Genomic DNA, 25,552 nt, shown 5'->3' with positions numbered 1-25,552 from the left:
TGGTCACGGGTTTCGAGAATGTCACGAGCTCAAAATGTCATGACATTTTCATAACGGGACTGTTATATCCGCTGTGATTGATCTGTGGCGATAAATTTAATGCGACCGGCGGTGTTTTTATTATCGGTTCAATTTCAGTTTCGAAAAAATTCAATCACAAAGCTTGTTCATGCAGATGTTTCAAAAATATTACAATTATTTACACAAATTTCATACACGAAGTATCAGGAGCGCAGCTTTTGCCTTTCTAATATGACGCAAAGGCAAGAAATCTTACAGCAGAGAGAATAAGTTTTGCGCTCCTATTACTTCTAGAATTCTTGTTCATGCTAAACGGGCTTCAATTGTTTGATCGAAAAAGTGCATCCAAATTCTGGAAGTCAAAGCATTTACTTTGCTTTTCTCACTGAACCGCTTCCTTCCAACGGGATTGCAGAGAAACAAAACACGTAAGGATACACAAAAAAACCGTCTGCATTGGAAAGCAAGACTCTTGTGCATGTCCCCCTACACCTCATGAGAATCGACATAAAACGAATTTCAAAGTTAAGCCTTGTTGGCGACTGCCTATCGAAAGTTGTTGAATTTGGAAGGAGCTACTGTTTATTGTGGCTAGCCATTCTCAGATTGAAAAGATTAGAACAGCTATCGATGAGAGCAAATGGCGACATTCACGAGAAAAAATGTCATGAGACCTATGACATTTTTCATCTCCTGCAGTCGTGGCGAAGTACAATCGGCGACTGCTGTCATTTGGGCAGTTTGAATGTCTGCTGTTTCGTGTCATTCTCCAGTACCGTTTGCAACCCTGGTCGTAGCATTGCCACATATACATATTATTCTGTATTTTGCAGATTTCTTAGATAAATTTGTATCAACATTCGGTAAAGACTGTCCCAGAAAGTATGGACGCAACCAAAAAACCGCTGCCATTTCGCAATGGTTCAGAATCTGTCAATTTTTATGGTTGCGTCCTGTTGTTTACACTCTTCTCTAACCACTTTTGCAGTTGTTTATTCGTTTTCATTAGTTTGTTTCGAAATGCGTGGACTTTCAGCAGAACAACGTCGAAAATTTGTGTACAAATGGTGCACAGAACGCGGATTGTCACAGAGAAAGATAGCAAAAATGGAAGGAGTAAGAGAAAAAGCCGTGCGAAATGCAATCAGGAAGTTCGGTGAGGATAACACCTCTGATGATAAACCTAAAACGAGTCGAAGAAAAGGTCCTGCTAACCCTCAGTTGGATAAACGTATACTGAAGGCGTTCAAGCAAAAGAAGGAGGTTTCAGTTCTGGATGTGGCCAAAAAAGTGGGCACTTCGAAGTCAAATGTTCTTCGTGCTAAAGAACGTTTGAATCTTCGAACCTATAAGAAGCAGAAACAACCAAAACGTAGTCCGAAACAAGAAGCATCGATCAGGCCGAGGGCTCGAAAGCTGTACAATACGATTCTCGATTACAAATCCTTGCCGGGACCACAATATTATACGGTGCGAGAAGGGCAAGTGTTAAACCAGTCCGTGACATCGATTGAAGTCGAAAAATTTGGTAAGAAAGCTATGGTCTGACAAGCAATTTGTAGCTGCGGTAAGATTTCGAAACCCTTCATCACCGTTGCTGCAATGAACAGTGAAATATACATCAAGGAATGTTTACAAAAACGACTTCTACTCATGATTCGAAGCCACAAAGATCCTGCTGTCTTCTGGCTAGATCTTGCTTCTTTACACTACTCGAAATAAACAGTTCGAAAAATTTTGGAAAAGTGTCAAAACTTGTCGCCAAAAAGTCTGTACGGAATTTAATGAGGAACGTTCGCAAGAAAATGCACCAACTAGTCCACAATGGCTAAGTAGCAAATGTTGAGAATAATATTCTGTTGTTGTAGTCTAATATTATCAGTATATCGAATAAAATTTGAATATCTAACACTTGTGAATTATTTACTGCGAAATCAAAGTGCGTCCATACTTTCTGGAACAGTCTTTATATGCAGATTACAGATTTTCGAAATACAGATTTTACAGATTTTTGATAGCGTGAATTTAAAATTGAAATTGGTGCTATATTTCTCGAACTAAAACCATTATCCTGGTTTTGTGTTGAATCCAAAAAGAGGATGGAACTTATATAAAAGAGAATATTTTTCTATGTTTACTTTTTCTTGCAATTGGTGTAGCGTAATTCCCTATGCTGTCAAAAATATCTTTTGATAAGATGTAAAGATGATGGCCTCGGTTATAATGTAAAGTAATAAAAAAAGAGATGGCTTTTTGGTCAATTGGTTTCTCGTCAAAACATTTATTTTTCGTTAAAGGGCAACGTTTCGAAGGTTATACCTTCATCTTCAGGGCAAAACGACTACAAATATTTTTCGTCAAGTATGGTGTAACATTTATAATAGTTGATTGAAAAACGGCTACTCTACAACAAGCACTTCCCACGCACATAGACTGCGACATCAGTGCTCAATCGAAGTCGATGTGCGTGGGAAGTGCTTGTTGTAGAGTAGCCGTTTTTCAATCAACTATTATAAATGTTACACCATACTTGACGAAAAATATTTGTAGTCGTTTTGGCCTGAAGATGAAGGTATAACCTTCGAAACGTTGGCCTTTAACGAAAAATAAATGTTTTGACGAGAAACCAATTGACCAAAAAGCCATCTCTTTATTTAAAACAACATTAACTGGTCGCATCCGCATCAAACAGTAATAAAAAAGCAATTACATTATATCTCAATCCACGAAATAAATGGGATTTTAAATGCTTTTCATCAAACCATTATTTCGGGACGCTCAAACGCAAAAAGCAGTCCCAAAGTTTTTTCATCTACAACATCATAAAATTCACACGGAGAAAATTTTTTATGTCTTTAAATTTGGATTCTTAAGACTATTTCATTTCGTTGTGCTTGGATTTCTTATCATTAATATGAACGATTTGTTCTTATAATGCAGTAAGTTTTTACCCAAGTTGCTCAGAGCTCAGAAACAAAATACAAAATTCATTTCAAGCAATCACTCATACTCCAAAAGTGTCAAATCTAACTTTTCAGTTTACGAAATACGAAGGCGTAAATTTGGTAACGTTTTAAATAAAGCCAAATTGAATAATTTTGTCGAAACCTCAAATAGTCTGAAAGATACCATCGATTCACCTCCATAATAATTGAAACATATCTTTAACTTTGCCAATTTTGTTAAGTTCAATTTACCTAATACTTTTTTCCTGTGATAATTCACCGTTTTATTTTACTGTCTGTCTTCCGGTGAGATTCTTATCATCGAAAAAGCGGTCAAACACAACAGAAAATCAATTTTTACCTTATGTTTTACTCTATTCGAACGCGATTTAATGTTGAAACTGAACCCACATACGAGCAAAGTCACTGGTTTTTATCCCAAGCAGTGTTGGAAAATTGCACTTATTATTGACCAGCTCACACCAAATCGAATTGCTCATTAAACTTGTGATCAAAATTGCAACTGCTCTGAACTGACAGAACGTTGACGTCCGTAAATGAAAACATGATGCATTTATTTTTGTTTTAGCGTGCAATATGAGCAATAAACTATTCTCTAAATGTTACAATATTCAGTTGCAATATTTGAAGATCTAAAGCACTAGATTTTTTCAAAAAATGCGGACACAAGTTGCCAAGCCAATTGGTTTGACGGTAATAACAATACTTTGGATTGACAATAATATTATCACGTGTAAGGGCCGCTTTTGTTTCTTTTTAGCTTGTTTTCAATTTGGGAGCAGTGCTACCAGTTCCGTTGATATGCTCGCTTAAAGTTTTTTATTGTTTTAATCAACATTTATTTAGCAGCCATGCTTGTTTAAGAAAAATACATGGTTAAGGAAATGCACCAGAAATCCAACTATGAAAGCAATCTTCAATAGCGTCACTCATTTTTGTGCTTGATCAAAATGGCAACTTTGATGATTCACCGAAATTTTCAGGGTGTTAGACGAGATTTTCGATAAATTAAATTTTTTCATATACTGGTTTCGGTAGAATGATCGATTGCTGTTAAACGCCCTACCAAAACGTATATCGGTGTAACTTTCTGAATTGTCGAGAATTCGAACAAATTAAACTAGTAATTCGTTTTATTGTTTCATCGTGCATCAATGATACACAGATCGAAAAAATCTTGTGATTTTACATCTCATAAGATGCACAAAAGCATCGTATTTTACACAAATTTATATTCAAGAACATGTGAAATTGTGTGATTTGAAAATTACATGACTCAGAACCCGTAAAATTCTGCACGAATGAAATATTGCGTCATTTGATAAGTTAAATAGTTATGAATCAGTCCTTTGAAGAACTATATCACCTGTAAAGTTCATAATTTTTTCTGAGTATCATTTTTCACTGAGATCATAAGAAGGTTTTAGGTGGGAATTCAGTCTCGCGTAGACTTGACATTACAGTCTTAACAATATAAAAATCATGGAATCCTGATTATATTCTCCACTATCAGTAATTTTAAATTTTATTTACCATTGATATTATTTTTTTTGTATGTCGTGCTTATTTTCAATGTTCTTTTATGTAGATATTTTTTTCGTTGAGTTTACATTCTACCCGGTGAATTAATGACTAGTATTCGAGTGTTGACGCTTAGTGATTTACAAAACTTAAATACTTGAACCCAGTTTCTGCATTAAAATTATACAATATTTATTTTCATTTCTATGTTACGTCATAATAAATATAAATAACAATAAGCGAATTTACTATTATTCTTTGTTACAACTTTACGGATTGCTTAAAATCTCATGAAAACCGAACTTTTATTAGTAGGCCATGGAAAAAATGGTGAAAATGAATTGTTGAATCAAACAGACAGGATTCAAATTTGCAATAATCTCGAGCCCGGAGAAATCGTTCAGCCATTTGAATAATTTTGGATGTGATGAAACACAACCCAAAAGTCCGGATCAACCCGGATCGGCAATTCAGATCATAAGGTACTGGTCTGACAAGTCTGATGTCGTATGTTGAAACTCTGGCTTGACATTGTTTTTAGTGTTCGTAGAACCATAGCACTGGTCATGCAATATTCATGTACACTTACTCAATTTCCGCATTAGTATTTAGTACCCTGAATTTTCACGACCGTTGTGATACTATTTTATAAATTTCGTATCTGCTTTTTCATTCATCCGTCTTTTTCTACGTTATTTTGCATGATAAACGTTAAAGCGAACAACATTAAAGTGGACAACGATGGGGAGCATTGCTCAAAATGAGCCGTTCTAATGGCGCTAAATGTTATCTAAAGAATAGAAACAATCTTTTCTTTGCAAATCGAAGGTAAAAATCATCAGTTTAATTCAAAACTAGAATAATTTGATTAGCTTTGTACACTTTTCGCTGTTCAAAATTCGCACCAAACGAATGCAAATAATGTTAGTATTTGACTGCATCGCATTGGATAGAATTGTTCCGAACAGTGTTTAATACCATGGAGAATTCCACAATTTGGGCCTCCTAATGCCAGAAATAAATCTCATATAGCATTTTGATAGTTTTTTTCACGCAAATATTGAGATGTATGAAATATTGAAACATATGAACGGTTGTACAACTTGTGGTACGATCATCTAGGTTCAAACTTGCAAATGATTTGCAATGGCGCCCTACTTCCTGGAATACAAACGTATTCATCTGTAACCAAATAGCCTTTACAGAACTCCAAAGCCACTAATGGTCATTTTCAGGACTCCAAAAGTAACACAAAGAACTTGTTTACTAAAATACAAACGCAATCATTGGAAACCAAATTGTTCTTTTAAGCCCTACGAAATCTTAAACGGTTAAACGGTATCAAATAAATTAATATCTATACACATCTCGAATGTAGTCCTACGTCAATCTCGCGGTTATGTCTCTGACATTACTTACTCTTAGTTTTTTTCAGAACATTAACAACATAGAATAGAACAGACATCCATGTAAACATTTTAATGTGTATAAGAAATTTAACGGTTGTTTGGCAAAGTGATTACCAAGTAGCAATTCGCCTATGGAAGCGCTTCTAGCAGCCAAAAATCGCTTGTGGGCTCTTGGGCTCGATCTTGCATACAATGCATGTGTGCAAAATCGTAAGCAATGGTGATTTTTGACGAGTTTCTTTTTGCATGCTTTACACAGCTTTTTTATAAAAGTTTGTGTCAGCTTGAAAGTTACTCTGACAACTATCATATCAATAGCTGCTGTAATATAGGTGTTTTTTTTTGTTTTTCTGAATTCGTGCTCGTTTAACTTAGCATCCTTACTTAACCAACTCAATTGTTTAAAATGGCTGTTATAGTAATTAATGATGTCTGTGTAAACTTCATAGGTGAATAAAAATAGGATTTCTTTTTGTTTTCAAATGCTCACTATCCAGCAAGCATTTCAACAACTTCAGCAGTTTTTATATTCAAGAAAATAACCCTGTGCTAAGCTTAGGAAACTATGAAATTGAAGCACATCTTCACTAGGGAAATGCAAGAAAAGTTTTTCTGCCAAAAAATAAAAGTATTCTAAAGTTTATTTCCATTTCATGCCGTCGAGTAATTACGTTTCGAATCCACATAATCACGATCACCAGTTTCTGCATCGTCCCGGCAACTCTCACCGCCACAAATCACGCTATCTCGTGTGTACAGTAGTCGAAACTTTAATGCTGAACACAATTAAATGAGTAAACAAGAAAATTATTTCGGCTCTAGCACGAAATTGCCACCGATCAACTGGCCAGTTTCTTCCCATCCGCTCAAAATCTACCTCATCATCCCCCAGCTGGTGCGGAAATTCCATCAGCAGCAACGGGCTCTGTGTGCAGTCTTTGCACCCACATCTCCCGGGCAGTAATTAGCCTATAACCAAACCCAAAATTCCCGAAAAAAAACTCACAAACAGGAAAGGCTTCGGTTCGATAGCGCGCTTACGCTCGAGAGACAGAAAAATGGCAACAAGATCCAGTAGACGAGCATGTAAGGCATGGAGAAAAAAAAAGTACAAACGAAACAAACGGATAGCTAACAAACGAAAAAAAAAACGAACAGAACCTTCAACTACCTACGTTAATAGTGATGGATTCGTTTCCGGCTGATACCAGTACTGAGGTACGTAACCGCCCATCTGGGGCGCATGGGTCGGCTGTGGAGGTGCGTGGTTCGTCTGCGGTGCCATCTGCGGTGGTTTGTGGTCGCCCCAGTGCGGCGGGGGTTTCTGTTCCCAGGGCGCTTGCGAGGGCGGACTGAGGCCTGGAATTCGATCGGCAGTAAGGTCAAAAACGAAAACGCTATTAGTGATCAACGGATTCCCAAGGTACGGTGGCTGGAAGCATTTTGGGATATTAGACTTACCAGGTGACAATTCCGAGACCGGTGTACTCGACGGCGTAGGACTGTGTCCGGGAGGTAGGAAGTGCGATGGCGAGCCACTGCTGGAGCCACCGCCGGGTGCTGGAATAAAAGAAAATAGGAGGAAAAGTCAGTGGTCGGCAGCTGGTAACTTGTATATTTATTTCATTATTATTATTATTATTATTGTTATTTTCATGGGTTTGATAGGTTGTCTACCGAAGAAGTTCGGACCGGCGTCTGCAAACAAACGCTGCACGTGATCCGAACCGATTATTATTCCGTCCGCGCAACCCTCTAATTATATCCTAATTTATTTCTATTTTAGACAGTAGTCCATCGATATTCATGGTTCACGGGTTGTTTAGGAAGCGCCGCGACTGGCAATAAAAATTATTAAATTGTGAAGGGCAATGGCGAGAACTGCGACGCCGGTTTGTCGACCGGGCGAAGTGCAGTGTAGCGGTAGGAAGCATCCCTTCGCACGGTGGTGGTGCTAGTAGTAGTAGTAGTAGTAGTAGTAGTAGTAGTAGTAGTAATGGTATTAGTAGCAGCCACAAACTTGATGGATGAGGTTGTCGCGATGATTATGCTCACGAATGTATGCGTGACAGAGGGTACACTGAAATCGTGCTGAAAAGGAGGAGACACTCACCTTGATGCATGTTTTGATGCTGCGACGGACTGTGACCACCTTGGTTTGGCGCGCCCAATGGAAGTCCTCCCCCGACGCCGGGTGCCTGTGCTGCCTTCATCATTTTCTTGTACTTCGATCGTCGGTTTTGAAACCAAATCTTCACCTGCGAGAATGGACGAATAAAGAGACAACGAAAGGAGAGAAAGAGAGCACATTAGTTACCAGTGTTGCAACATTCGCCGAGTGCGGTTTGTGTCGCGCAACATTATCACATTCAGTACAGCGGGGTACCGCTGTAATTAAATGCAGTTCGTAGTGTGACAGAGAACGGGGCTGGTTATGAATCATTATTATTATTAATATCATTTATTTTACCCCGGCTTTAACCTAATTATGAATCATGTGTGTACAGTTTGTTACAATAAAAGAGAAATAAAACAACAATTTATAGCTTTTAATCATCGTGAAGGTACTATTGATTGGCTCAACTCACTCAAATTTAGCACAAACTGTTGCTTTAACCTAGTAGTAATGAAACTAACAAACAGAAAAAAACACTTAAAAAGCGTATTTTCTGACTCATATATCATTTAATAAAATATCGTGTTTGTTTCAGAGTCAGCTTTATTTACCGTAATACGTATTTGAACATTATTTTATTTAATCGATTGAGATGCTCCTCTTATGTTCATTTCGCCAGACGTAAATTGCGTTATTTTTTTTTCGTTATGTGAAACGTTACATGAAGTAAAGGTATAGAATTATGCAAATAAATACTAATATTATAAAACATTGCATTTGTACACTCCGGAAAACCATAAACAATCTATGGAAGTGGAATTTCGAACTGGAACTGGAAGTGGAAATTTTAGGAAAATTTCGACTCAATCTCAGATTCGCACTTTGAAGCATTTTTTGTGATCGCTTCCAAGCGGCTACTTCGAAATAGATGCAAAAGTCAAAACAGTTTATAAGTAAGTTGATGGATCGTTTCAAAAAGGTGAAAACTGTCGATTCGATGTGATGTCGGAAAAAGAAGGAGAAGTAATTTGTGGTCTGTTTTCGAAGAAAATGATCTTAATTTTACCCGAAGGTGCTTCGAAATAGACTCAAAAACATTTTTTTACTTATCGTATTTGATCATAAATAATCAGTAATTTAAAAAAAAATCCCATACCGTCTCAAATGAGCCAGAAATAATTCGATTCGTAACTGTTCTGTTCCGAGTTCTCCAATACGTTCCTTGTTTTGTAGGTGAACTGTGGTTGCGGTAAAACGTGACAGCCATGTTTCGCCTTTGGCACCATCCATGGGCACATTGAATTGTTTCACAAGAATTGAGCATTACGCTAGGATAGGATAGGATTGCCATTATGTGCGCCCATCCTTGAATTGAAGAAGTTGACTCTCCGAAATGCCAGAGCTTTACCCAGTTCAGAAAAGTACTTATTTTCAAAGAGTTAAAAGAGGTTAAACTTTGACTCCCAATTAATCAGACTTGAATGATTTGTTTCATTTGGTTTGAAACGACGTAAAGTAATCATCAAAATAATTAACTATTCATCAATGCCCTATTGTTGTCAGTTGTCATCGTTCTGGTCATCAATGAGCTTCAACCCAAAAATGAATAGTGTTTCGCAAGTAATTGAGCGACAAAGAGGCATAAACAGCTTACGGCGAACTGCTAAGGCTCCGATGAGTAAAAAACGAAGTTGAGAAAAGAGATTACGTTTTTTAGAGATGAGTTCGAGAAAATATTTGTGATAAATCAGACGTTGTCTACGGGTCGAGTCTTTCATAAACCACGATATTTGTCACTTTTCAAACAAATTTATTGTTGACCTGGTTTCAGTAATTATAATTCTGCTATGTTGAAACGTCAGCATAAGTTCTCGTTTGCTCAAGCAACGTAGAATACAAATGAAAATAGTCATGTGCCTTCAATACGAGCCTTTGAGTAACCGGAATCTCTAAATGATATTAAAAACAATTTTTTCGTACTCGGGCAGATTAAATGTTAATTTTTTAAAGGAAAACGCAAAATAAACTGTCTCTTGATGGACTATTTCGTGTCCGATTTTTTTATTTCAAAGTAAAAAATATCGGAATCGGATCTCTAGGTCGATTTTTTGTTCTAAAAAGGATCAATCAAATAATCTTTTTCGATGCCTAACAACTTTTAAAGTATTTGATAGGGCGAACAAGTGTATTTATAGTTTCGATAGATTTTAGTATTTTTGACACACACTTGGCGAAAATTGTATAAATTTTCGTCTTCTGAAACCAGCGAAACAGTTTCACAGTTGATTTAACACATTTTTCAAGCATTCCAATATATTTTCAAGCGCTGAAACAAGTCATTTTACGAGCCTGCCTGAAAGGCTGAATTTGTTGCACAGATTCAAGACTTTCTTGTAAAATTCAGACACTTGACGAATTGCGTCATTTTGAATTTTGTTATATGTACCCGCAAATGTATTAGTTTTTTACTGTGTTAAACCTTTTCAGGAACTATTTAAATAGTCTTTCTTTACGTTTCGTCTTAGATTCGTCAGTGCAGAGTAGTTCAAATTGAACTGCTCAATGCATAACTTGGCAGTTCAAATTGAACCGCTAAGCAGACGTAAAGTTAAGACGTAAGTTTAACAGGCGGCTTGAGTTTTGTATTGGGCAGTTCAATTTGAACTGCTCTGCACTGACGAGTCTAAGACGAAACGTAAGGAAATGTTGAAATCGGCACAGCACAAAAATGGGTTTTTAATCAAAACCCCCTAAATTATTCAAATAATGTTTACGCACTGTCTGTTCAAAACTCATAAAAAGATGTTAAAATTATTGAGTTTAGTGTGTACGTACTGACAACAATCTCAAAACATTTTAGTTATGAGTAGTAACAGTGATTACAGCAAATAATCAAACAAGTAAAATGTTGTTAGTTTCACTACGTGGGCCAAAATACCTCTATTATCCTAGCATTGAATAGGTTTTCCTTTGTTTATAAAATGAAGGGAGATTGTTTTGCGGGTATCTTTTTGGTAACACTGTTTTTAAGAGATCACACGTGAATCGTGTCTTGTGTCATTGTCCAACTTGCTCAGTTTGGTCTATAATTTAATCTTGAATCGTCATTTGTTCTATAATTTAATCATGAATGGACACTAACAAAGTTGGGGGAAGATCCTCATTATTATCGAAAAATTGTGTTGAGTGACGAAGCTTATTTCTGGTTGAATGCATACGTCAACAAGCAAAATTGTCGCATCTGGAGTAAAGACCAGCCAGAAGCATTGCATGAGCTAGGAATGCATCCCAAAAAATCACTGTTTGGTATGGATTATGGGCTGGTGGCATTATTCGTGAAATACCGGCCGATATGTTGGAGAGAGTATTCCAAAATTGGACCCCATGTGCCATATGGAGCGGAGCCGCGGCCAACATTTGCATGAAATCATCTTCAAACATTAAATTACATTGATCGTTCTGTCGATTCCAATAACAGTACCCTTTAATTAGAGTAATTATCTAAAATGCAACGAACATTTGCGATCAAAAGCTCCAAATACCATTGTATTTAATTCCATCATGAATATTTTGGTTGTTCGTTTCCATTTCCGGCAATTGATATTTATTTTACTCAATAAAAAAATCATACAATTTTTTTTAAAGAAGAGCTCTCCGTGTTGAACTCCGTAATATTATATGTGATTTTACCTTATTAGCTCAGTAACTCAGATTGAAGAATTCTGTTCTTCAATTTCTGGCCCTGCTAAAGAAACCCTCTTCTTATTCGATATGTTTCCCGAAATGATACTTCACAAAAAGGTAAAATATATTGTCAATAATTGTAGTATAGTTTCATTTTATCCGTTCTTGAGTCATCCCTCATGGCAGAGGAAATTGGATTAGAGGAAAATAAATGATTGTTTCTTTCCTCCAAGGATCCATTCTACAGTTCGTCATTACTGCACGGATCTATGGTGTTATCTATTGCCGTTCTTTAGAATATTTACACAAAAAATGGTTTCAAATTCGTATAATCACCGTGTTTAAAAAAAATCCTGAATATTCACCCTCATCTTCTGCGCCCGACAAGGTAATAAAATCCAAATAAGGTGGTAATGGCTTACTATCAATCTACCGTGCATTCATGGTCTCTTTTTGCGCTGCCAGCAAACTTTTAATGTTGCGCCAAAATAAATCTGCCTTCACTCTCTATTCTAGTACTTTTTTTTTCCTGAAACTGCCGCTAGGCAAAGACCTTGATATAGGTTTTTGTTTTGGGAGGGGGAGAGGGCGCTTCCTTCCTTGAATGGCACAAAAGCACAGAAGCTAACCGCGCGGGAAGGTTTCCACGCGCGCTACACATCGAAACAGTTCACAAGAAACAAAACGGACATCAGCATAAAACGTCAGTAAAACATTGATCAACATGTTTCTTCGGGGGTTTCTTCGTTACCGACAACATCGACATCGACAATACAATACAAGCGATGAGAAAGAATACATGAGCCCAGAGACTAAATATTTTATGCGGCATAAAATATTACCGAGCGGTAGCGTGAAGAAATAAGCTGTTCAGCACAAAAAATAAAACAGCAGCCTCATGGAAGTGCCCGGAGGAGGACAGTCGCGGTGGTCAATACGGCCGGTACAACGAGCGACTTTTAGCAGATACTTTTGCTGGTGACTACCGGATATCGTCTAGTCGTAGAATAAAATATTCACGAACGAAATAGGTGTCGAGGCCTGAATTTCCTTCAATAACTAGTTGATAAATAATCCCAAATTTGAAATCAATTCAAGTTGAATTACTTTACTCATTTTCCGTACAAGCATTTATTTTTCTAAGAGTAACAACCATCGTCGTACGCAATCTCGGCGGAAGTACTTCATTAATCGCAGTTTATCAGTTTTAATTTGTGTTTATGTCTGCATCGGAGTCCACTCCGGGGCGCAATGCATACCATAAAGCGCGGAACTGAGACATACTGGCCCCTTGTGCGTTAGTTAGTCGGATGTTGGATGCGAGTCACATAGAGGAGCACCATCATAAATTCATCTGCTCAAATCTCGGCTTGGCCGCTCGAGGACACGCAGATTAAGTGAAAGAGAGTGCGCGCAATTCCCAGCCGTGTCGTGTCGCGTGGAGCAAGCCTTGTTGGAAAACAAAGAAATAAATTGATGCTAACAAGCCATGGGAGAATTTCCGACGCTGGCCGACTTTGCACCGATGAGCGCGCCTCGAAGGACGCGCGGCTGATGGAACTGAGATCAATTTTAATAAACACTAATTCGGTGCGGTACGATTAATTTATTCGAGGTTTGGCCTGGTAGCGAGTGCGCTGTCAATCCGGGCGACCACGAAGGAAACGTGGTTGCGTACCGAAACCGGATCGCATACGAATTCATCAATCGCTGGGATGTTGAAGGTACTATCATATTATTATAATGAAATCAAGAACAGAAACTAGTGTGCATAGAGATACAGCTCAACCGTGTGGTATCTTAACCAGTGCGCGAAGGTGCCTAATTTCAATAATATTCCAATTAAAATGATGAATTTATTCCCGCAGTTCGGAGCGAAAACCACGTGGTATATTCCGTTGCGTTTTTTTCTCTTTGCTTATCAGAATATTAGCAAGTGTAAAGTTGCAGTTTGCAGACTGCAGAATATCTATGAGCTATCTAACGTTGTGTTTCACAGCTAGAGGCGTACGTGTGCGAGGATGACGATTGCAAGTTTACCTGTCAAAATACAAGGGAAAACCAATTTCCCCTTGTAAAAACATGAAACTTAATGAAACTTAGATGGCGCGTCAGGTAAGAGTAGTTTTGTGTTAGATTGCCAATGGACGATCGTGTGCTCATATTTTGTTAGATTCACAGAAGAACTCGTTCTCTGTGGCAGCTAAGATTTCGATTTTATCTGAGTGAATACAAAAAAGATTAGAAAAAAAACATTGGGAAATGTAAGTTCCCATTGCTGAAATTTCCCAGGTTTGCGGTTCAATACACAGGGCACTAATCGCACAAGCCAGTTTACGTATGTTAGATTTCCAACCTGAAAAGGTTTTTAGTGTCACTCAACATGTCGATCAATTAATCCCCGGTATGAAAGACAGATGGCGACACTAATTAAAAAACACTCTAGCGTTCAATAGAGACATCTGATGTCATCTGTCACAATTTCACAACACTCACGCTCGCTCAATGTTACTCAAAAGTGAGTAGAGTTTCACTCACTTTCGCTAAAAGTGGAACTACTCTGTAGTGAGTAAAGTTATATTTACTCACTTTTGAGTATGGATGGAATTTGCCAAATTCTGAATAACATTTACTCAGGGCAAGAAAAGGGAAAATTAGCTCGAATGAGTAAATGCTACTCAGTTTCATTTGAATTGCCTAAGGAATTATTCGTTTTGTACAGAAATGCGTGCTCCGGATCCGTATCACGTCTTGTCGAAAACTTTCTACCTCGGAAATGTCTTCGATATCATTTTCCAACGGATGTGAGTTCATTATATGCCGCTGCAGAACCTTAAAACTCCTATATAGAATTCCACATTCCGAACATTTAAAGTGCAGTTCTTCATTTTACTCGAGTTTAATTTAAGAATTGGTTGAAAATGAGCTTTTAACTCTTCCACGTATCCCGAAACGAAGGTTGCATATATGTGGCAGCGAAAACTTTCAATCGTAAAAGGCAGCACCAATTATTCGTATTAGAAAATATAATTATCTCACCTTTTAATTTTCGATAGACGTCTTCATGTTTCGCGGCTATAACCTGCTCCATTTTCATTCAAATACGTTTTCAATAAAAATGCGGAAATGAGCAAAAATTTTCAAAACGTTCTCAAAAAGCGGTGAGTAAAAATTGTTGTTAATTTGGAAACAGAGCAGAACCTATTCAGTTTTCTAAATCAATCTTATTCACTTTTTGACATTTATATAAAATAAGCAAAACTGAGTACGAATTACTCACAATAGAGTAACGTTGAGCGAGCGTGTTCGGTTTATTATTGTTCTTTCAATTTTTGTAAAATTAGACACAATGGAGTGAAAGAAGGGGAAGGTGTTCGGTTGCCGGCATCCCACCGTAACTTTTGACATAAAGCAGATAGCGTCATTCCGACAAATTTCATGTGTGTAATAGCAGCACGTTCTTTTTGTACCGAATACCGAAGCAAACAGACTTTTTGCTGCGTTCCAAACAAATTTTAATTGCGTGAAAATCAACACAAAAGTTTTTTCTGACTTTTTTTTATAGAATCATAAATTGGAAAGCTTCAATCGGAAAGTTGAGTGGATTGAATTTTTATGAGGTGAAATTGATCTATTTCGTGTTGCAATACCAGATGCTATCAAAATTTTCGCAACCAAAGATTTGTTTTGTCATTTTCAAAATGTCAACCGATTTCGGTTACCGGCACCTCATTTTTTTCGCACTTTGCTCTTTCTTGAGTACTATGGCTCCAAAATTTTTATATTCTTTCTCCTCTTACGATCCGTAGTTAGTTCGATATCGTTGAGGAACCGAAAAATAGTTTTTTATGAATAAAATATAAATACTGTGCAAACAAACAAATTGCTTGACAAGCATTATCCGAGCTCTGTTTCACGCAAACCAAAGAAAGTGTATTCACAATTCAACATGAGCACCTGAATATCGGAAAAAAAGTGTCTAAATTCGGTGCCGCGTTTCTCGCGGTCCGCGTTTCTTCTCGGTCCTCCTACATTTTGATGCCCTTCGAGAAAAAGAATTTTTTCTTCTAAAGCGGCCTACAAAGAGGCCTTCAAAATAGGCTTCCGTTTCTGCAATAACCTGAGCATTCGAGAAAAATTTCTTTCTTTGGAGACACCTTTTCAAGTTTGGAAATAGATAATAGTTGCTGGGGACCAGGCATGGAGAATACGGGGGATGGTGGCCAATCCGTACCACAAATCATTCAATTTCAGCGTTGATTTTATGTATAAATGAGCTAGTGTGTCTTTTTCCATAGCTTGATGAAAAATAGAACTCATCTGAGATGATCAGCAGTTTTTCAAACACTAGTGGAAATTGTCATATTGTCATGAAATTTGGTATTGAGCCACCTAAAGGCTCGTTCTCAACAAAAATATACACGGTTCGAAATTATTCACGTCTTTTCGGTAAGAGGCCCCGAAATTATTCACGTCATTTCGGTTTTCATTCCATGTAGTAAAAAGTGGAGTACTTCATTGCTAATATGTCGAGCAGTAGTGTTAAATACTTTGCAGGAATAGCAAGTTTGATATGAATTTGAAGTTATTCGAATGGGTAGTTTCGGATCCCATTAAATACATTCATATCAAAGTTCATTATGTTATTTTGAAATGGAACATCTATAGATCGATAAAGCCCAATTTACCAAAAACACAACTCCATCCAGTAAACCTCATCAATTCGAATTTAAATCTCTTAGAATCGCATATCGGCGAATCTGAGAATTTCGCTCTGTCGGTTGAAGATCAATTCGACCGTTCCCGGTTTGCGGCTGTGTTCATCAACCCGCCTAACCTTGAACGGGGAATGTCATTCCCCGCATGACGTGGCCGTGGGATCTCCGTGGGTCTAATTTGTCATTTCGCCGAAGCCACCCCCTATTTTTTTCTGTTGCATGTTACCTAATCCATTCATTGGGAGCTACAACAACGCTTGTGCTTCGTCGAGACGACAACTTTTCTCGGAGAGTTCATTTGGCACGCCACGGCACATTGTGGAAGACTTCCCGATTACAATCAGTCACGATGACAGTCACGCAATTCTAGAAACATGTTGCGAGCGAAAGAAATAATAATTTCCAAAGAACGGGTGCGGGGTGCGAAACCTGCTACCCGGTGTCATTTCGAGTTCGAATACAAGAGCCAAAGCTGAGTTTTCGTTGAGTGACATTGTGGCATGTCTACTTAGTCTACTTAGGGAGTGTTTGGCTTCACTTCAACTTGAGCGATAGGTTTCGTAAAATTGTGGCAGAATTTTTCTTTTCATTGTGACGATGAAACAACTATATATCCATCGATCAACTCAGATATAAAGTAAATTTAATTTCTCCAGGCTACACATACTTCAATTAAAATGAAACTTCACATACGTCTCAAGTATAGTAAACAATTTGTTTTGCATGGATGAAGAAATAAATATAATTATTTTAGAAAGAGCGGAGTAATGTTTGCTGAACTTCATTAAAATCATTGCAAATCAGGAGCTGTTACAACATTGGCTTACAGAAAGAAATTATGAATTTTACATATGACATAATTCTACAAAAAATTCATAGCTACTTGACTTGTCAAAGGACGCAATATTCCATTCGTTCAGAATTTTGCTGGCTTCGAGTGTAATTTACACTCGGCTACCAAGTGCCGCTGTTTGGATTTTTTCAAGTTTTCAAGTTCCAAAATTTTACATTTTCTTGAATATAAATTCGTATGAAATATGACGCTCCATTTATGTGCATCTTATAAGATGTAGAATGTAGAATCACAATAATTTTTCGAACTGTGTGCCTAAGATTTAGCAGTCTAAAAACAATACAAACTTTAAAAAAAAAGTTAACCACAGATGAAGATATTTTATGAATTTACATCAATTTTCATGCACATATTTGAGGCAGGCTGTTGAATGGAAAGTTACTTCATAGTTGTTCATTTTTCAATATATTTTGAAAGCGAAACTTATCGTTTTTTTTTTTTTTAAATATGCGGCCTGAAAAATCAATGCATTCCAATTTAAATATAAATTGATCTTGATTTTAATCGTATTTTCGATTTAACTGATTTCCATTTCCTAGTACTATTGATTTCCAGGTCGTATAAATATTATCATTTTTTTTGTGAAGGTTTCATTCCTATAAAAAATTGAAATTACACATGATATAAATCCAAGTATGCCGTATTTTTTCACGTGATAACAGCGTATAATATAAATTAACATGTAAAATTTAAGTTTGTTTTTTAGAGATTCGAATTTAGATAAATTAGAAGCTAAGTTAATGACGGATTTTTACACGATTTTGGTTGTAAATTTAAGAAACTTGCGACACTCCTTTTATGTCATCTATCGAGACGTGAGTTAACATATTTTTTTCGTAGTGTGTTCATTTAGTGGAATAGAGAATACCGCTTCAGAATGAATTTTACAAGCTTCGCACGCCACAGTATGAATTTATATGTACCAATTATCTGTCCAACAGGTATGTGCTTCCTTGACTCAACCGGCTAACGGGCGTAATTTACGATCTAATGATTATCGGTTCAAGTCGCGCAGATGCTTCCGCTTTTTTGAGTTTCATTTCATTTAATTTTTATCCAAACAGAAAAAGTAATGAAATTTACACGACAACAATTGAACTGAAATTTTGATTGAAAACCATCATCTATGTATTACTAAACTGGAATGTATTGATTTTGTAGTGAACGAGACTGTAGATTATAATTTACGCTCAACTTTTCTTTTGAAGTATATTGAAAAATTTGAGTCAGAGGCGACGAATGTCATTTTCGCATGAGACAACTGAAACTGAAACTGATATAAGAATCAGGTTTAAAACTGACTCGAATTTCAGTTCAATGGCATTGAAACTAGGCTCGAAACAGGCAGTTAGGGTGTAAAATAAATTTTTGCATCAAGACAAATGACATAAGAAAAACATTCCTTCGAAATAGTGCGTTTCGTGGAAAATCTGGGAATCGTTATGAACTGTCCATCATGAAAACAGTCACCTTCCATGACGAGGTACGAATAGATCTTGTTGAATAAATAACAATAACAATAACATGTACTGTTAATATCCGTCACTAAATGAACCATTAAACATGCCATCTTTTCATCAAAATAATGTCAATTTCTGAAAAAAAAACTCATTCTCTAAGGTCACACAAACAGCACAGTTGCTTCCTACTTCCTCTGCTTTCCCAAACGAATGTCATTCTCAATGTGGTCCCAATTATGCTCATTAAGCTTTGAATCGGCACGTAATGCAAAAAAAAACAACAACCAAGTTCGCATTTCATTACCGCACATCCAAGTGTTGCGAGTATCTTTTTTTTTTCTCCTGCGTTCTGGCCGTCGACGCAAACCGAGCCGAACGACACTCAATTTAATTAAAATTATTGAATTATGAGAAAAAATATAACCGCAAAAGATGTTCCGGCATTCCACGAGTGAGAAAAACCACTTTATTAAAAATAAACTCCAGTATACCGGAGAAAACGGGCGACGGCAAAACCGCAAAGAAAAACTTTTTGAATTAATTTTCAACAATTAAATGAAACGAGGAATTGAAGGCACTTCTTGGTCAACGTTTTCTGCTGATGCAGCCTAGTTTGTGCTTGTTCTCAACCAAGTTTGACAAGGGACTCTTCCTGCTCGATCAATCGCCGAACTGTGAAAAGTTTCCCCTCCCCGGGCGCACTCTCTTCAAACTACGCGGCGGCTCACCCACAATCCATCGCGCCAGTCGAACGTAACGTAACCGCACAAGTACCTTCTTCCGTTGTCATTCATTCAGATCGGACGGCAAACCGGTGGGCCAACATCTTGCACTGTACAGCTTTGTCAGGGAAAATGGGCCGGCACCACCCGTCACCCACCGCCACTTGTCCACGTATGAATATTTTACGCTTGACAAATCTAGCATGACCATTATCAAAAGGGTAGGGTAGGGGCACTTTCAGTCAACGTGCCACACACACACAAAACGATGCATTTTTCAACGTCAAACTTTTGGAATCGGAAAAGATTGTCAGCGTCTTCCAGTGGTCATAAATTATAGACGAAACCATATCGAAATGGGAACAATTGCAATCATTACGAAGCAGTCGTTAAAGTTTGATCACCAACGGTTCTGCGGTGTATGTGTTTTTCTTTTCTTTGGACTTCTTTTCACTGGGATTGGCTCGGTTCTTCGACCGCTATTGTAATTGTATTCCAATCAGAATTACGAAATCAATTGAAAAATTAGAATGAAAAATACATTATATCAATTCCCAAACAAATACCAAAAAAGGGTAGGTAGCTAATGTCAGAGACATAATTGGATGACGGAATACGAATAAAACTGATTCCTTTTTCTTCATACTTCCGAATATCAGTAATCGTTCTTATTGATTGTGTGAATAATGAAAACTTTCACTTATCCGCTTTCGGATCTGTGAAGGTACATCTATGTTTAAATACTCCTTATCCACATCAAACATATTCGAATCAATGAAATAAGAACTAAATGAACTGAATGGGTAGACTATTTTTAAATACTGCATCATAATATGTTTACACCCTGTAAGACGGGACTAACGAGAGCAAAAAATGCCTGACCGCAGAACTGCAAACGGCGAGAATCAAGTTAATGAAGACGCAAACATTTCAACAGAAGAAAATATCAAATAATTTATTGGGATTTATTTGTGGCTTTCAGATGACAAGGATTGTAAAGTTTCTTCCATTTCAAACAAGTTCAAGTGCTTTTTGCTTGAATACCAAGCTACTGCTGCTAAGTTCGAGTGGAGAATAACAATGTTGTTAATCCTGCTGGCGATTGAATGTGTAAAACCACTGGTCCTTTATCTCGTTGAACAGCTGGATTGATGGATGCATCTTACAACAATGAAACCATTGTCCGAGAGCAAGATAGACAAGCAAGCACGATGAGTTTTCCTTCTTGATTAAAAAAATTGAGAAACCCTAATTTTTAGTTATTCGTGGTTATTTAACTCTGATTAAATTTGAATCATATAGGGCGTTCCACATTACCGACGGCGTGGAGAAAAAACGATCTTTGATTTAACCCGAATTTTCGTGATTAACAAAGTATCCTTCTCCTGTATGGTGAATGTCGAAAATGATTCCTTATAGTAAAGTAAGCCGTATATGTCAACAAGTAAAAAAAATACTTACTACAAACTTCATTACAACGCTCTCCAAGATAAACTTTTACTTACTACCTGCACGGAGGCACTTGCTTGACAGTGGGCGGGCCTTGAACTAGCAACCAGACAAGCTGCCAGAAATCTGCAGTGCCGCAGGGCGACCAACAACTTTTAAAGATTCATATAGTTTCAACTAAAGACGCTGAATTATTAATAAAATTTCGCCCGAGACGTCAGTTTAAACCAGCGCTGCCAACTATACCGCATTTTAGACTCGATACAGGAATACAGATATGCTCTCTTAAAATACCGATAAATCAATTTCCATACAGATAAATACCGATTTTCAATTTGTGTGCTTGGTTCCATAGGGTTTAACCAGGTTTAGCGACCGTTTTTTTTTGCTTGCAAAATCAGTATTCTCGCAAAATCGATTTTTGATTTTTCGAGATAGATATTATACAGATAGATTTTTCCATCGAATACAGATTTTTGAAAAAAACTTGGCAGCTCTGGTTTAAATATTACACTACACAATAGCATTAACTTTACGTCTGCCTAGCGGTCATTGTTGAATCAGTTCAACTAAAACTGCTACGCGCTGATGAGTCGAAAATGAAACGTGAAATCAAACTATTAATCAGCTTCCAAAGAAATGATGATGAGTTGGGATAGAAAAGAATGAAAAAGTTTTCCTCGGAGATAGGACTTGGAACTCCTAATCTTCTCCTGAAATTTCTGGAACTGCTCTTCCAATTTCACTATGGTTCACTTAAAATACGGAATTCAGAAATGTAATCTTGTGCCTCTATATTCTATATTGCAACCAGGCTTATCCTTATAAGATTCGCATATCTCCTTCTGCCATTGACAATATAAGACAAGGGCAAATATCTTTGGATTCTTGTTCAATATGTATATTTTTGCACTTATTCCAATTATTTGCTTACTGAGTCATCTCTTTCTAGGAATAATTTCACAATACGCTACTTTGAATTATTATTATTTTTATGAATAGCATTTATCAATTTTTACACTCTATTAATGGTGCACAACTCATTTTTACAAACTTATGTGTAAATTTGTAACCGTATTGACAGAAAGTTAGAGCTATTAATGAAACAGCGGTACATTTTTTTTAAATAAGTGATAAGGATTGTCTTTGCAGACACCGTCTGTTATTCGAGATAGCACAAATTTATTCTTCTCTACAAATTGTTTTCCAATTAGAAAAATATATAATTGTTTCCGTGAAACTCTTTTTGAACTTGCTCTAGAACGGAATAATGTTCATAAAAAACTGACAGTCTGTATTAACTGTACACCAATATTTGAAGTATGCGGCGTTTCAAATTCGTGAAGTCGGAAGAACAGTAGATAAAGATTGAGATATATTGCATCCTATACATATTTAAAAAATCAAAAAATACTTGTTTTGTTAAGGTTATTTCTTTTATTTCACTACACAGAGGAAGATATCTAAATTCGTCGTAATTTTATGCCATGATTTATCCTCAAATAAAATTGCTGCCGGGCGAGAGATGCATCCGAGGTGGTAACATATTAATAAATCATGGAACCATGGCACAACTAAACTCATGAAATCATGCCTATTATTGATGATTTCATGAACAAAATGATTTAGATCATGAAAATTTTCATGTGAGATGAATTACTGTTCATAATATGAATCATTTTGCTTTAAGCATAAAATAGCTTTCGAAAATCTTGTTCGATGCAATTTTTGAGTAAATCTCAGCACCGTTATAAATCTAGAAAGACGTCCAATAGCACCCAGTTACTATTGTAACATCATTTTAGGCGTACAAATACATGTTTCACCATAAAAAAGCAGTCAATTTTCTTTTCACAAATAGACGAACGATCAAAACAGTATTTAGAATTATAATTTATTCACACGTAGAATTATTCCACGAATACTTTGAAAATCAAATGTGAAATTTAGTCATTAGAAATTATGTTTGTCATGCTTTTGTAAACATCAATTCTTTTTTTAGATTACGTATTAATTTTCTTAAGTTTCACTACTGTTTTCTCGTTTATTTTAATTGCTGCTATATTTGTAATGTGATCGATGCATGAGTTTTCGTAGAAGATACACATTCTTTTGAAATAAAGCATTCCTTATGCTTCTTATGCTACTATAGAGACCCGATCAGATGCACATAACAAAATCATACACAAGTATATCAACAGTTGATATGTACAACAATTTGTGTTATTTTGAGATATTTAACAAATGAAAACAGTTGAAAGTTAAAACTTATGATAACAATATAATAACAAAATCAGTTATGATGTTTTTTTCCATTTGCAAGACTCATGATAACGTTCATTTATTGGAAAAATTAGTCCTTCCGTTGCTTTATATCGAAATATAATGATCAGAATTTCAAAAAACTAAAAGAAGAAACTAGATCACTTAATAAATAATTCATTTAATGAAAAAAATCATTCAACAATTTTGGTTTGAAACGATACTAAAAGTTGGCTGTGATATAGCTTTTCTGTGTTCAATTTGCTTTCTAATTTATTACAACTATTGTCAGAAGTTTCTGCTTTCGGACTTCTGTAGTTATATCAAATTCAATAATAATTATGATACAAATGTTTCAAAATCCGTTACGATTTTGTTCCCGCTAGAGTCTTTTTTGTTATGATTTTTGTTATTTTAACAGCTTACCTCCCAAAAATATTTCAAAATTTGTTACAAAATATTTCTGAAATAATTTGCTTCAGTTGTTATAATTCTGTTATTACCATCTGATCGGGGAGACAGATGGTAACAACTTTTTTTAACAAGTAGGTACTGCACCTGCTAAGCAGAAAATCCAAAGCTCCTAACTGGCGAAGCAAAGATCTAGAAGGCGATTGTTGCAATTGTAACGCTCGTTTGTTTGAACTAGCCGGGTAATGTAACAGTCATCTAGTAGCCTGTGACAAAATGTGTTATTCAAATTTGGAAATATTGTGCGGAGTTTGCTGAGTTCGTCGACTTCCAAATTGATTTTTCAATTTCGACAACAAACCACTTTAGGAATCTTTGATTCAGAAGATAAAAGTCGCGTATGATTAAGATTTTCCAATATTGATCAATCTTCAACGAAGAGCTATGCGAGAGTACAGTAGCAACCAAGACCGTATATCAACATTTGCGATCGTAAATCATTTTATTTTCATTTTTCTGCTTTCCAAACATCAAATATTCCACACTGGGACTACATTAAATTTTCACGCTTGACCGGATCACATCGGAACGGAAACTATCCTCGTAGATTCCCACACACACCTGAGACTGGTTCTTATTCTCGAAATCGGTTACAATCGGTGCGGTGGGGCAGCGGGAGAAGAGCTCCTGCGAACATCGGGAAACGGGGTCAACAAATTGAAGTTTACATATCACAACGTGTGCAACGTTCCATGGCAGACGAGAGAAGGAGCCGCAACGAACGGACCACGCGGAAGACAGATCTCACACAAGTGTATACTTTAGAACGCGTTAGGTGTTTCGCGAACCGTAACAAAGGCGGAGGTTTCCCGAGTTCGTCAACGTAGCCCGGGGAACCCGGGGCTGGGCGGGAATCAACCCAGCAGAAACAACAGACGACACAATAATAACATTATAAACATGTTTCCCTTTGCTACAGAATGGGGATTCCGAGAGACAATGATTTGGAAGCGGTACGTACGTACGGTCGTCTCCTTGTACCGATGTCACAACTGATATTATTCTACTGTTTCGAGTTTTTCTGATCACACATTGTTCCCAGTAAAAACTGCAGTTAGATCACAGAGTACCGAGCATCAGCACGCGCTTGCGATTACCTAAAAAGCAAAACCACTCGCTGAACTCTCACAATCAATCATTTCCTCGTTCGGGGGCTCGATCGCTATCACTAAGCAGTAATACAAATTTATTTAATCAACTCATCGATATAAATTAAATTGAAACCGAACCGGGCGACACACTTGCCATCGAGCTGACAAACGGACAAACGACCACAGCGATGGTAACAAGATCGTGGCAAGATAAGCAACACAAGTTCATGTAGCTGCCGAGAATTGGACATCGCGAAAAGATGAAAACATTAACTAATTTAAAATCAATAAAACTGACATAACCATAAATCATATGTTCCTTTTTTGTGCCAACGAGACTGCTGCGAAACAGTGTTACAATCGAAACAGCATCGGACAATGAGACAACCCGCAGCATCAGCATGGTTTAGGGTATGAAACGGGAACGCACTGTTGATCGGTCTCTTCTGAAAACCAGTAGCCCATTTCCAATTCCTTCACCGATCTCCACATGGTCCCAGTAGCCATTCAGTCGCGGTGGAATCCGAGTCGGTATCGATAAAGGCGAAGATAAAAGTCCCCATAATTGGCAAACGCAATCGAGAAAGCATCTTCGCGCATCATGTGTCTTTTTGTGCTTCTGACGCGATGATTCCGACACACACACACGGAGCGATGCGTTGGGAGGGAAACAAGGTTAGATTTATGTCTCGATTGTATTCGCGAAAGCCTCCGTGCTCCCGTCCCGGAACGGTTGCTGGAAAAGGAGAAGATAAATAAAATGTATCAATTCGCATGATAAATTTTTGCACTATTGATCGTTCCTTTCC

The 25,552-nt window shown here is 37.0% G+C and overlaps 1 protein-coding gene across 6 annotated transcripts in view; it reads right to left on the bottom strand.

Annotated features, from left to right (window-relative positions):
- LOC131434897 (homeotic protein distal-less) overlaps positions 1-25,552 on the bottom strand; it is a 138,312-nt gene that overhangs the window by 2,844 nt on the left and 109,916 nt on the right. For 2 of the 6 annotated variants that reach the window (XM_058602145.1, XM_058602147.1), the window contains exons 4-6: positions 8,031-8,175; positions 7,379-7,477; positions 7,093-7,276 (exon numbers count right to left, since the gene is read on the bottom strand). In XM_058602145.1, coding sequence (XP_058458128.1) covers positions 7,093-7,276; positions 7,379-7,477; positions 8,031-8,175 — 428 coding nt within the window. Of the gene's footprint in view, positions 1-7,088; positions 7,295-7,378; positions 7,478-8,030; positions 8,176-25,552 lie in introns of all 6 variants that reach the window. The other 4 variants (XM_058602146.1, XM_058602144.1, XM_058602149.1 and 1 more) reach the window with 3 other exon arrangements.

The sequence above is a fragment of the Malaya genurostris genome, chromosome 3, assembly GCF_030247185.1.
Source record: "Malaya genurostris strain Urasoe2022 chromosome 3, Malgen_1.1, whole genome shotgun sequence".
Taxonomy (NCBI): domain Eukaryota; kingdom Metazoa; phylum Arthropoda; class Insecta; order Diptera; family Culicidae; genus Malaya; species Malaya genurostris.
This window is presented reverse-complemented; position numbering and strand designations above follow the sequence as displayed.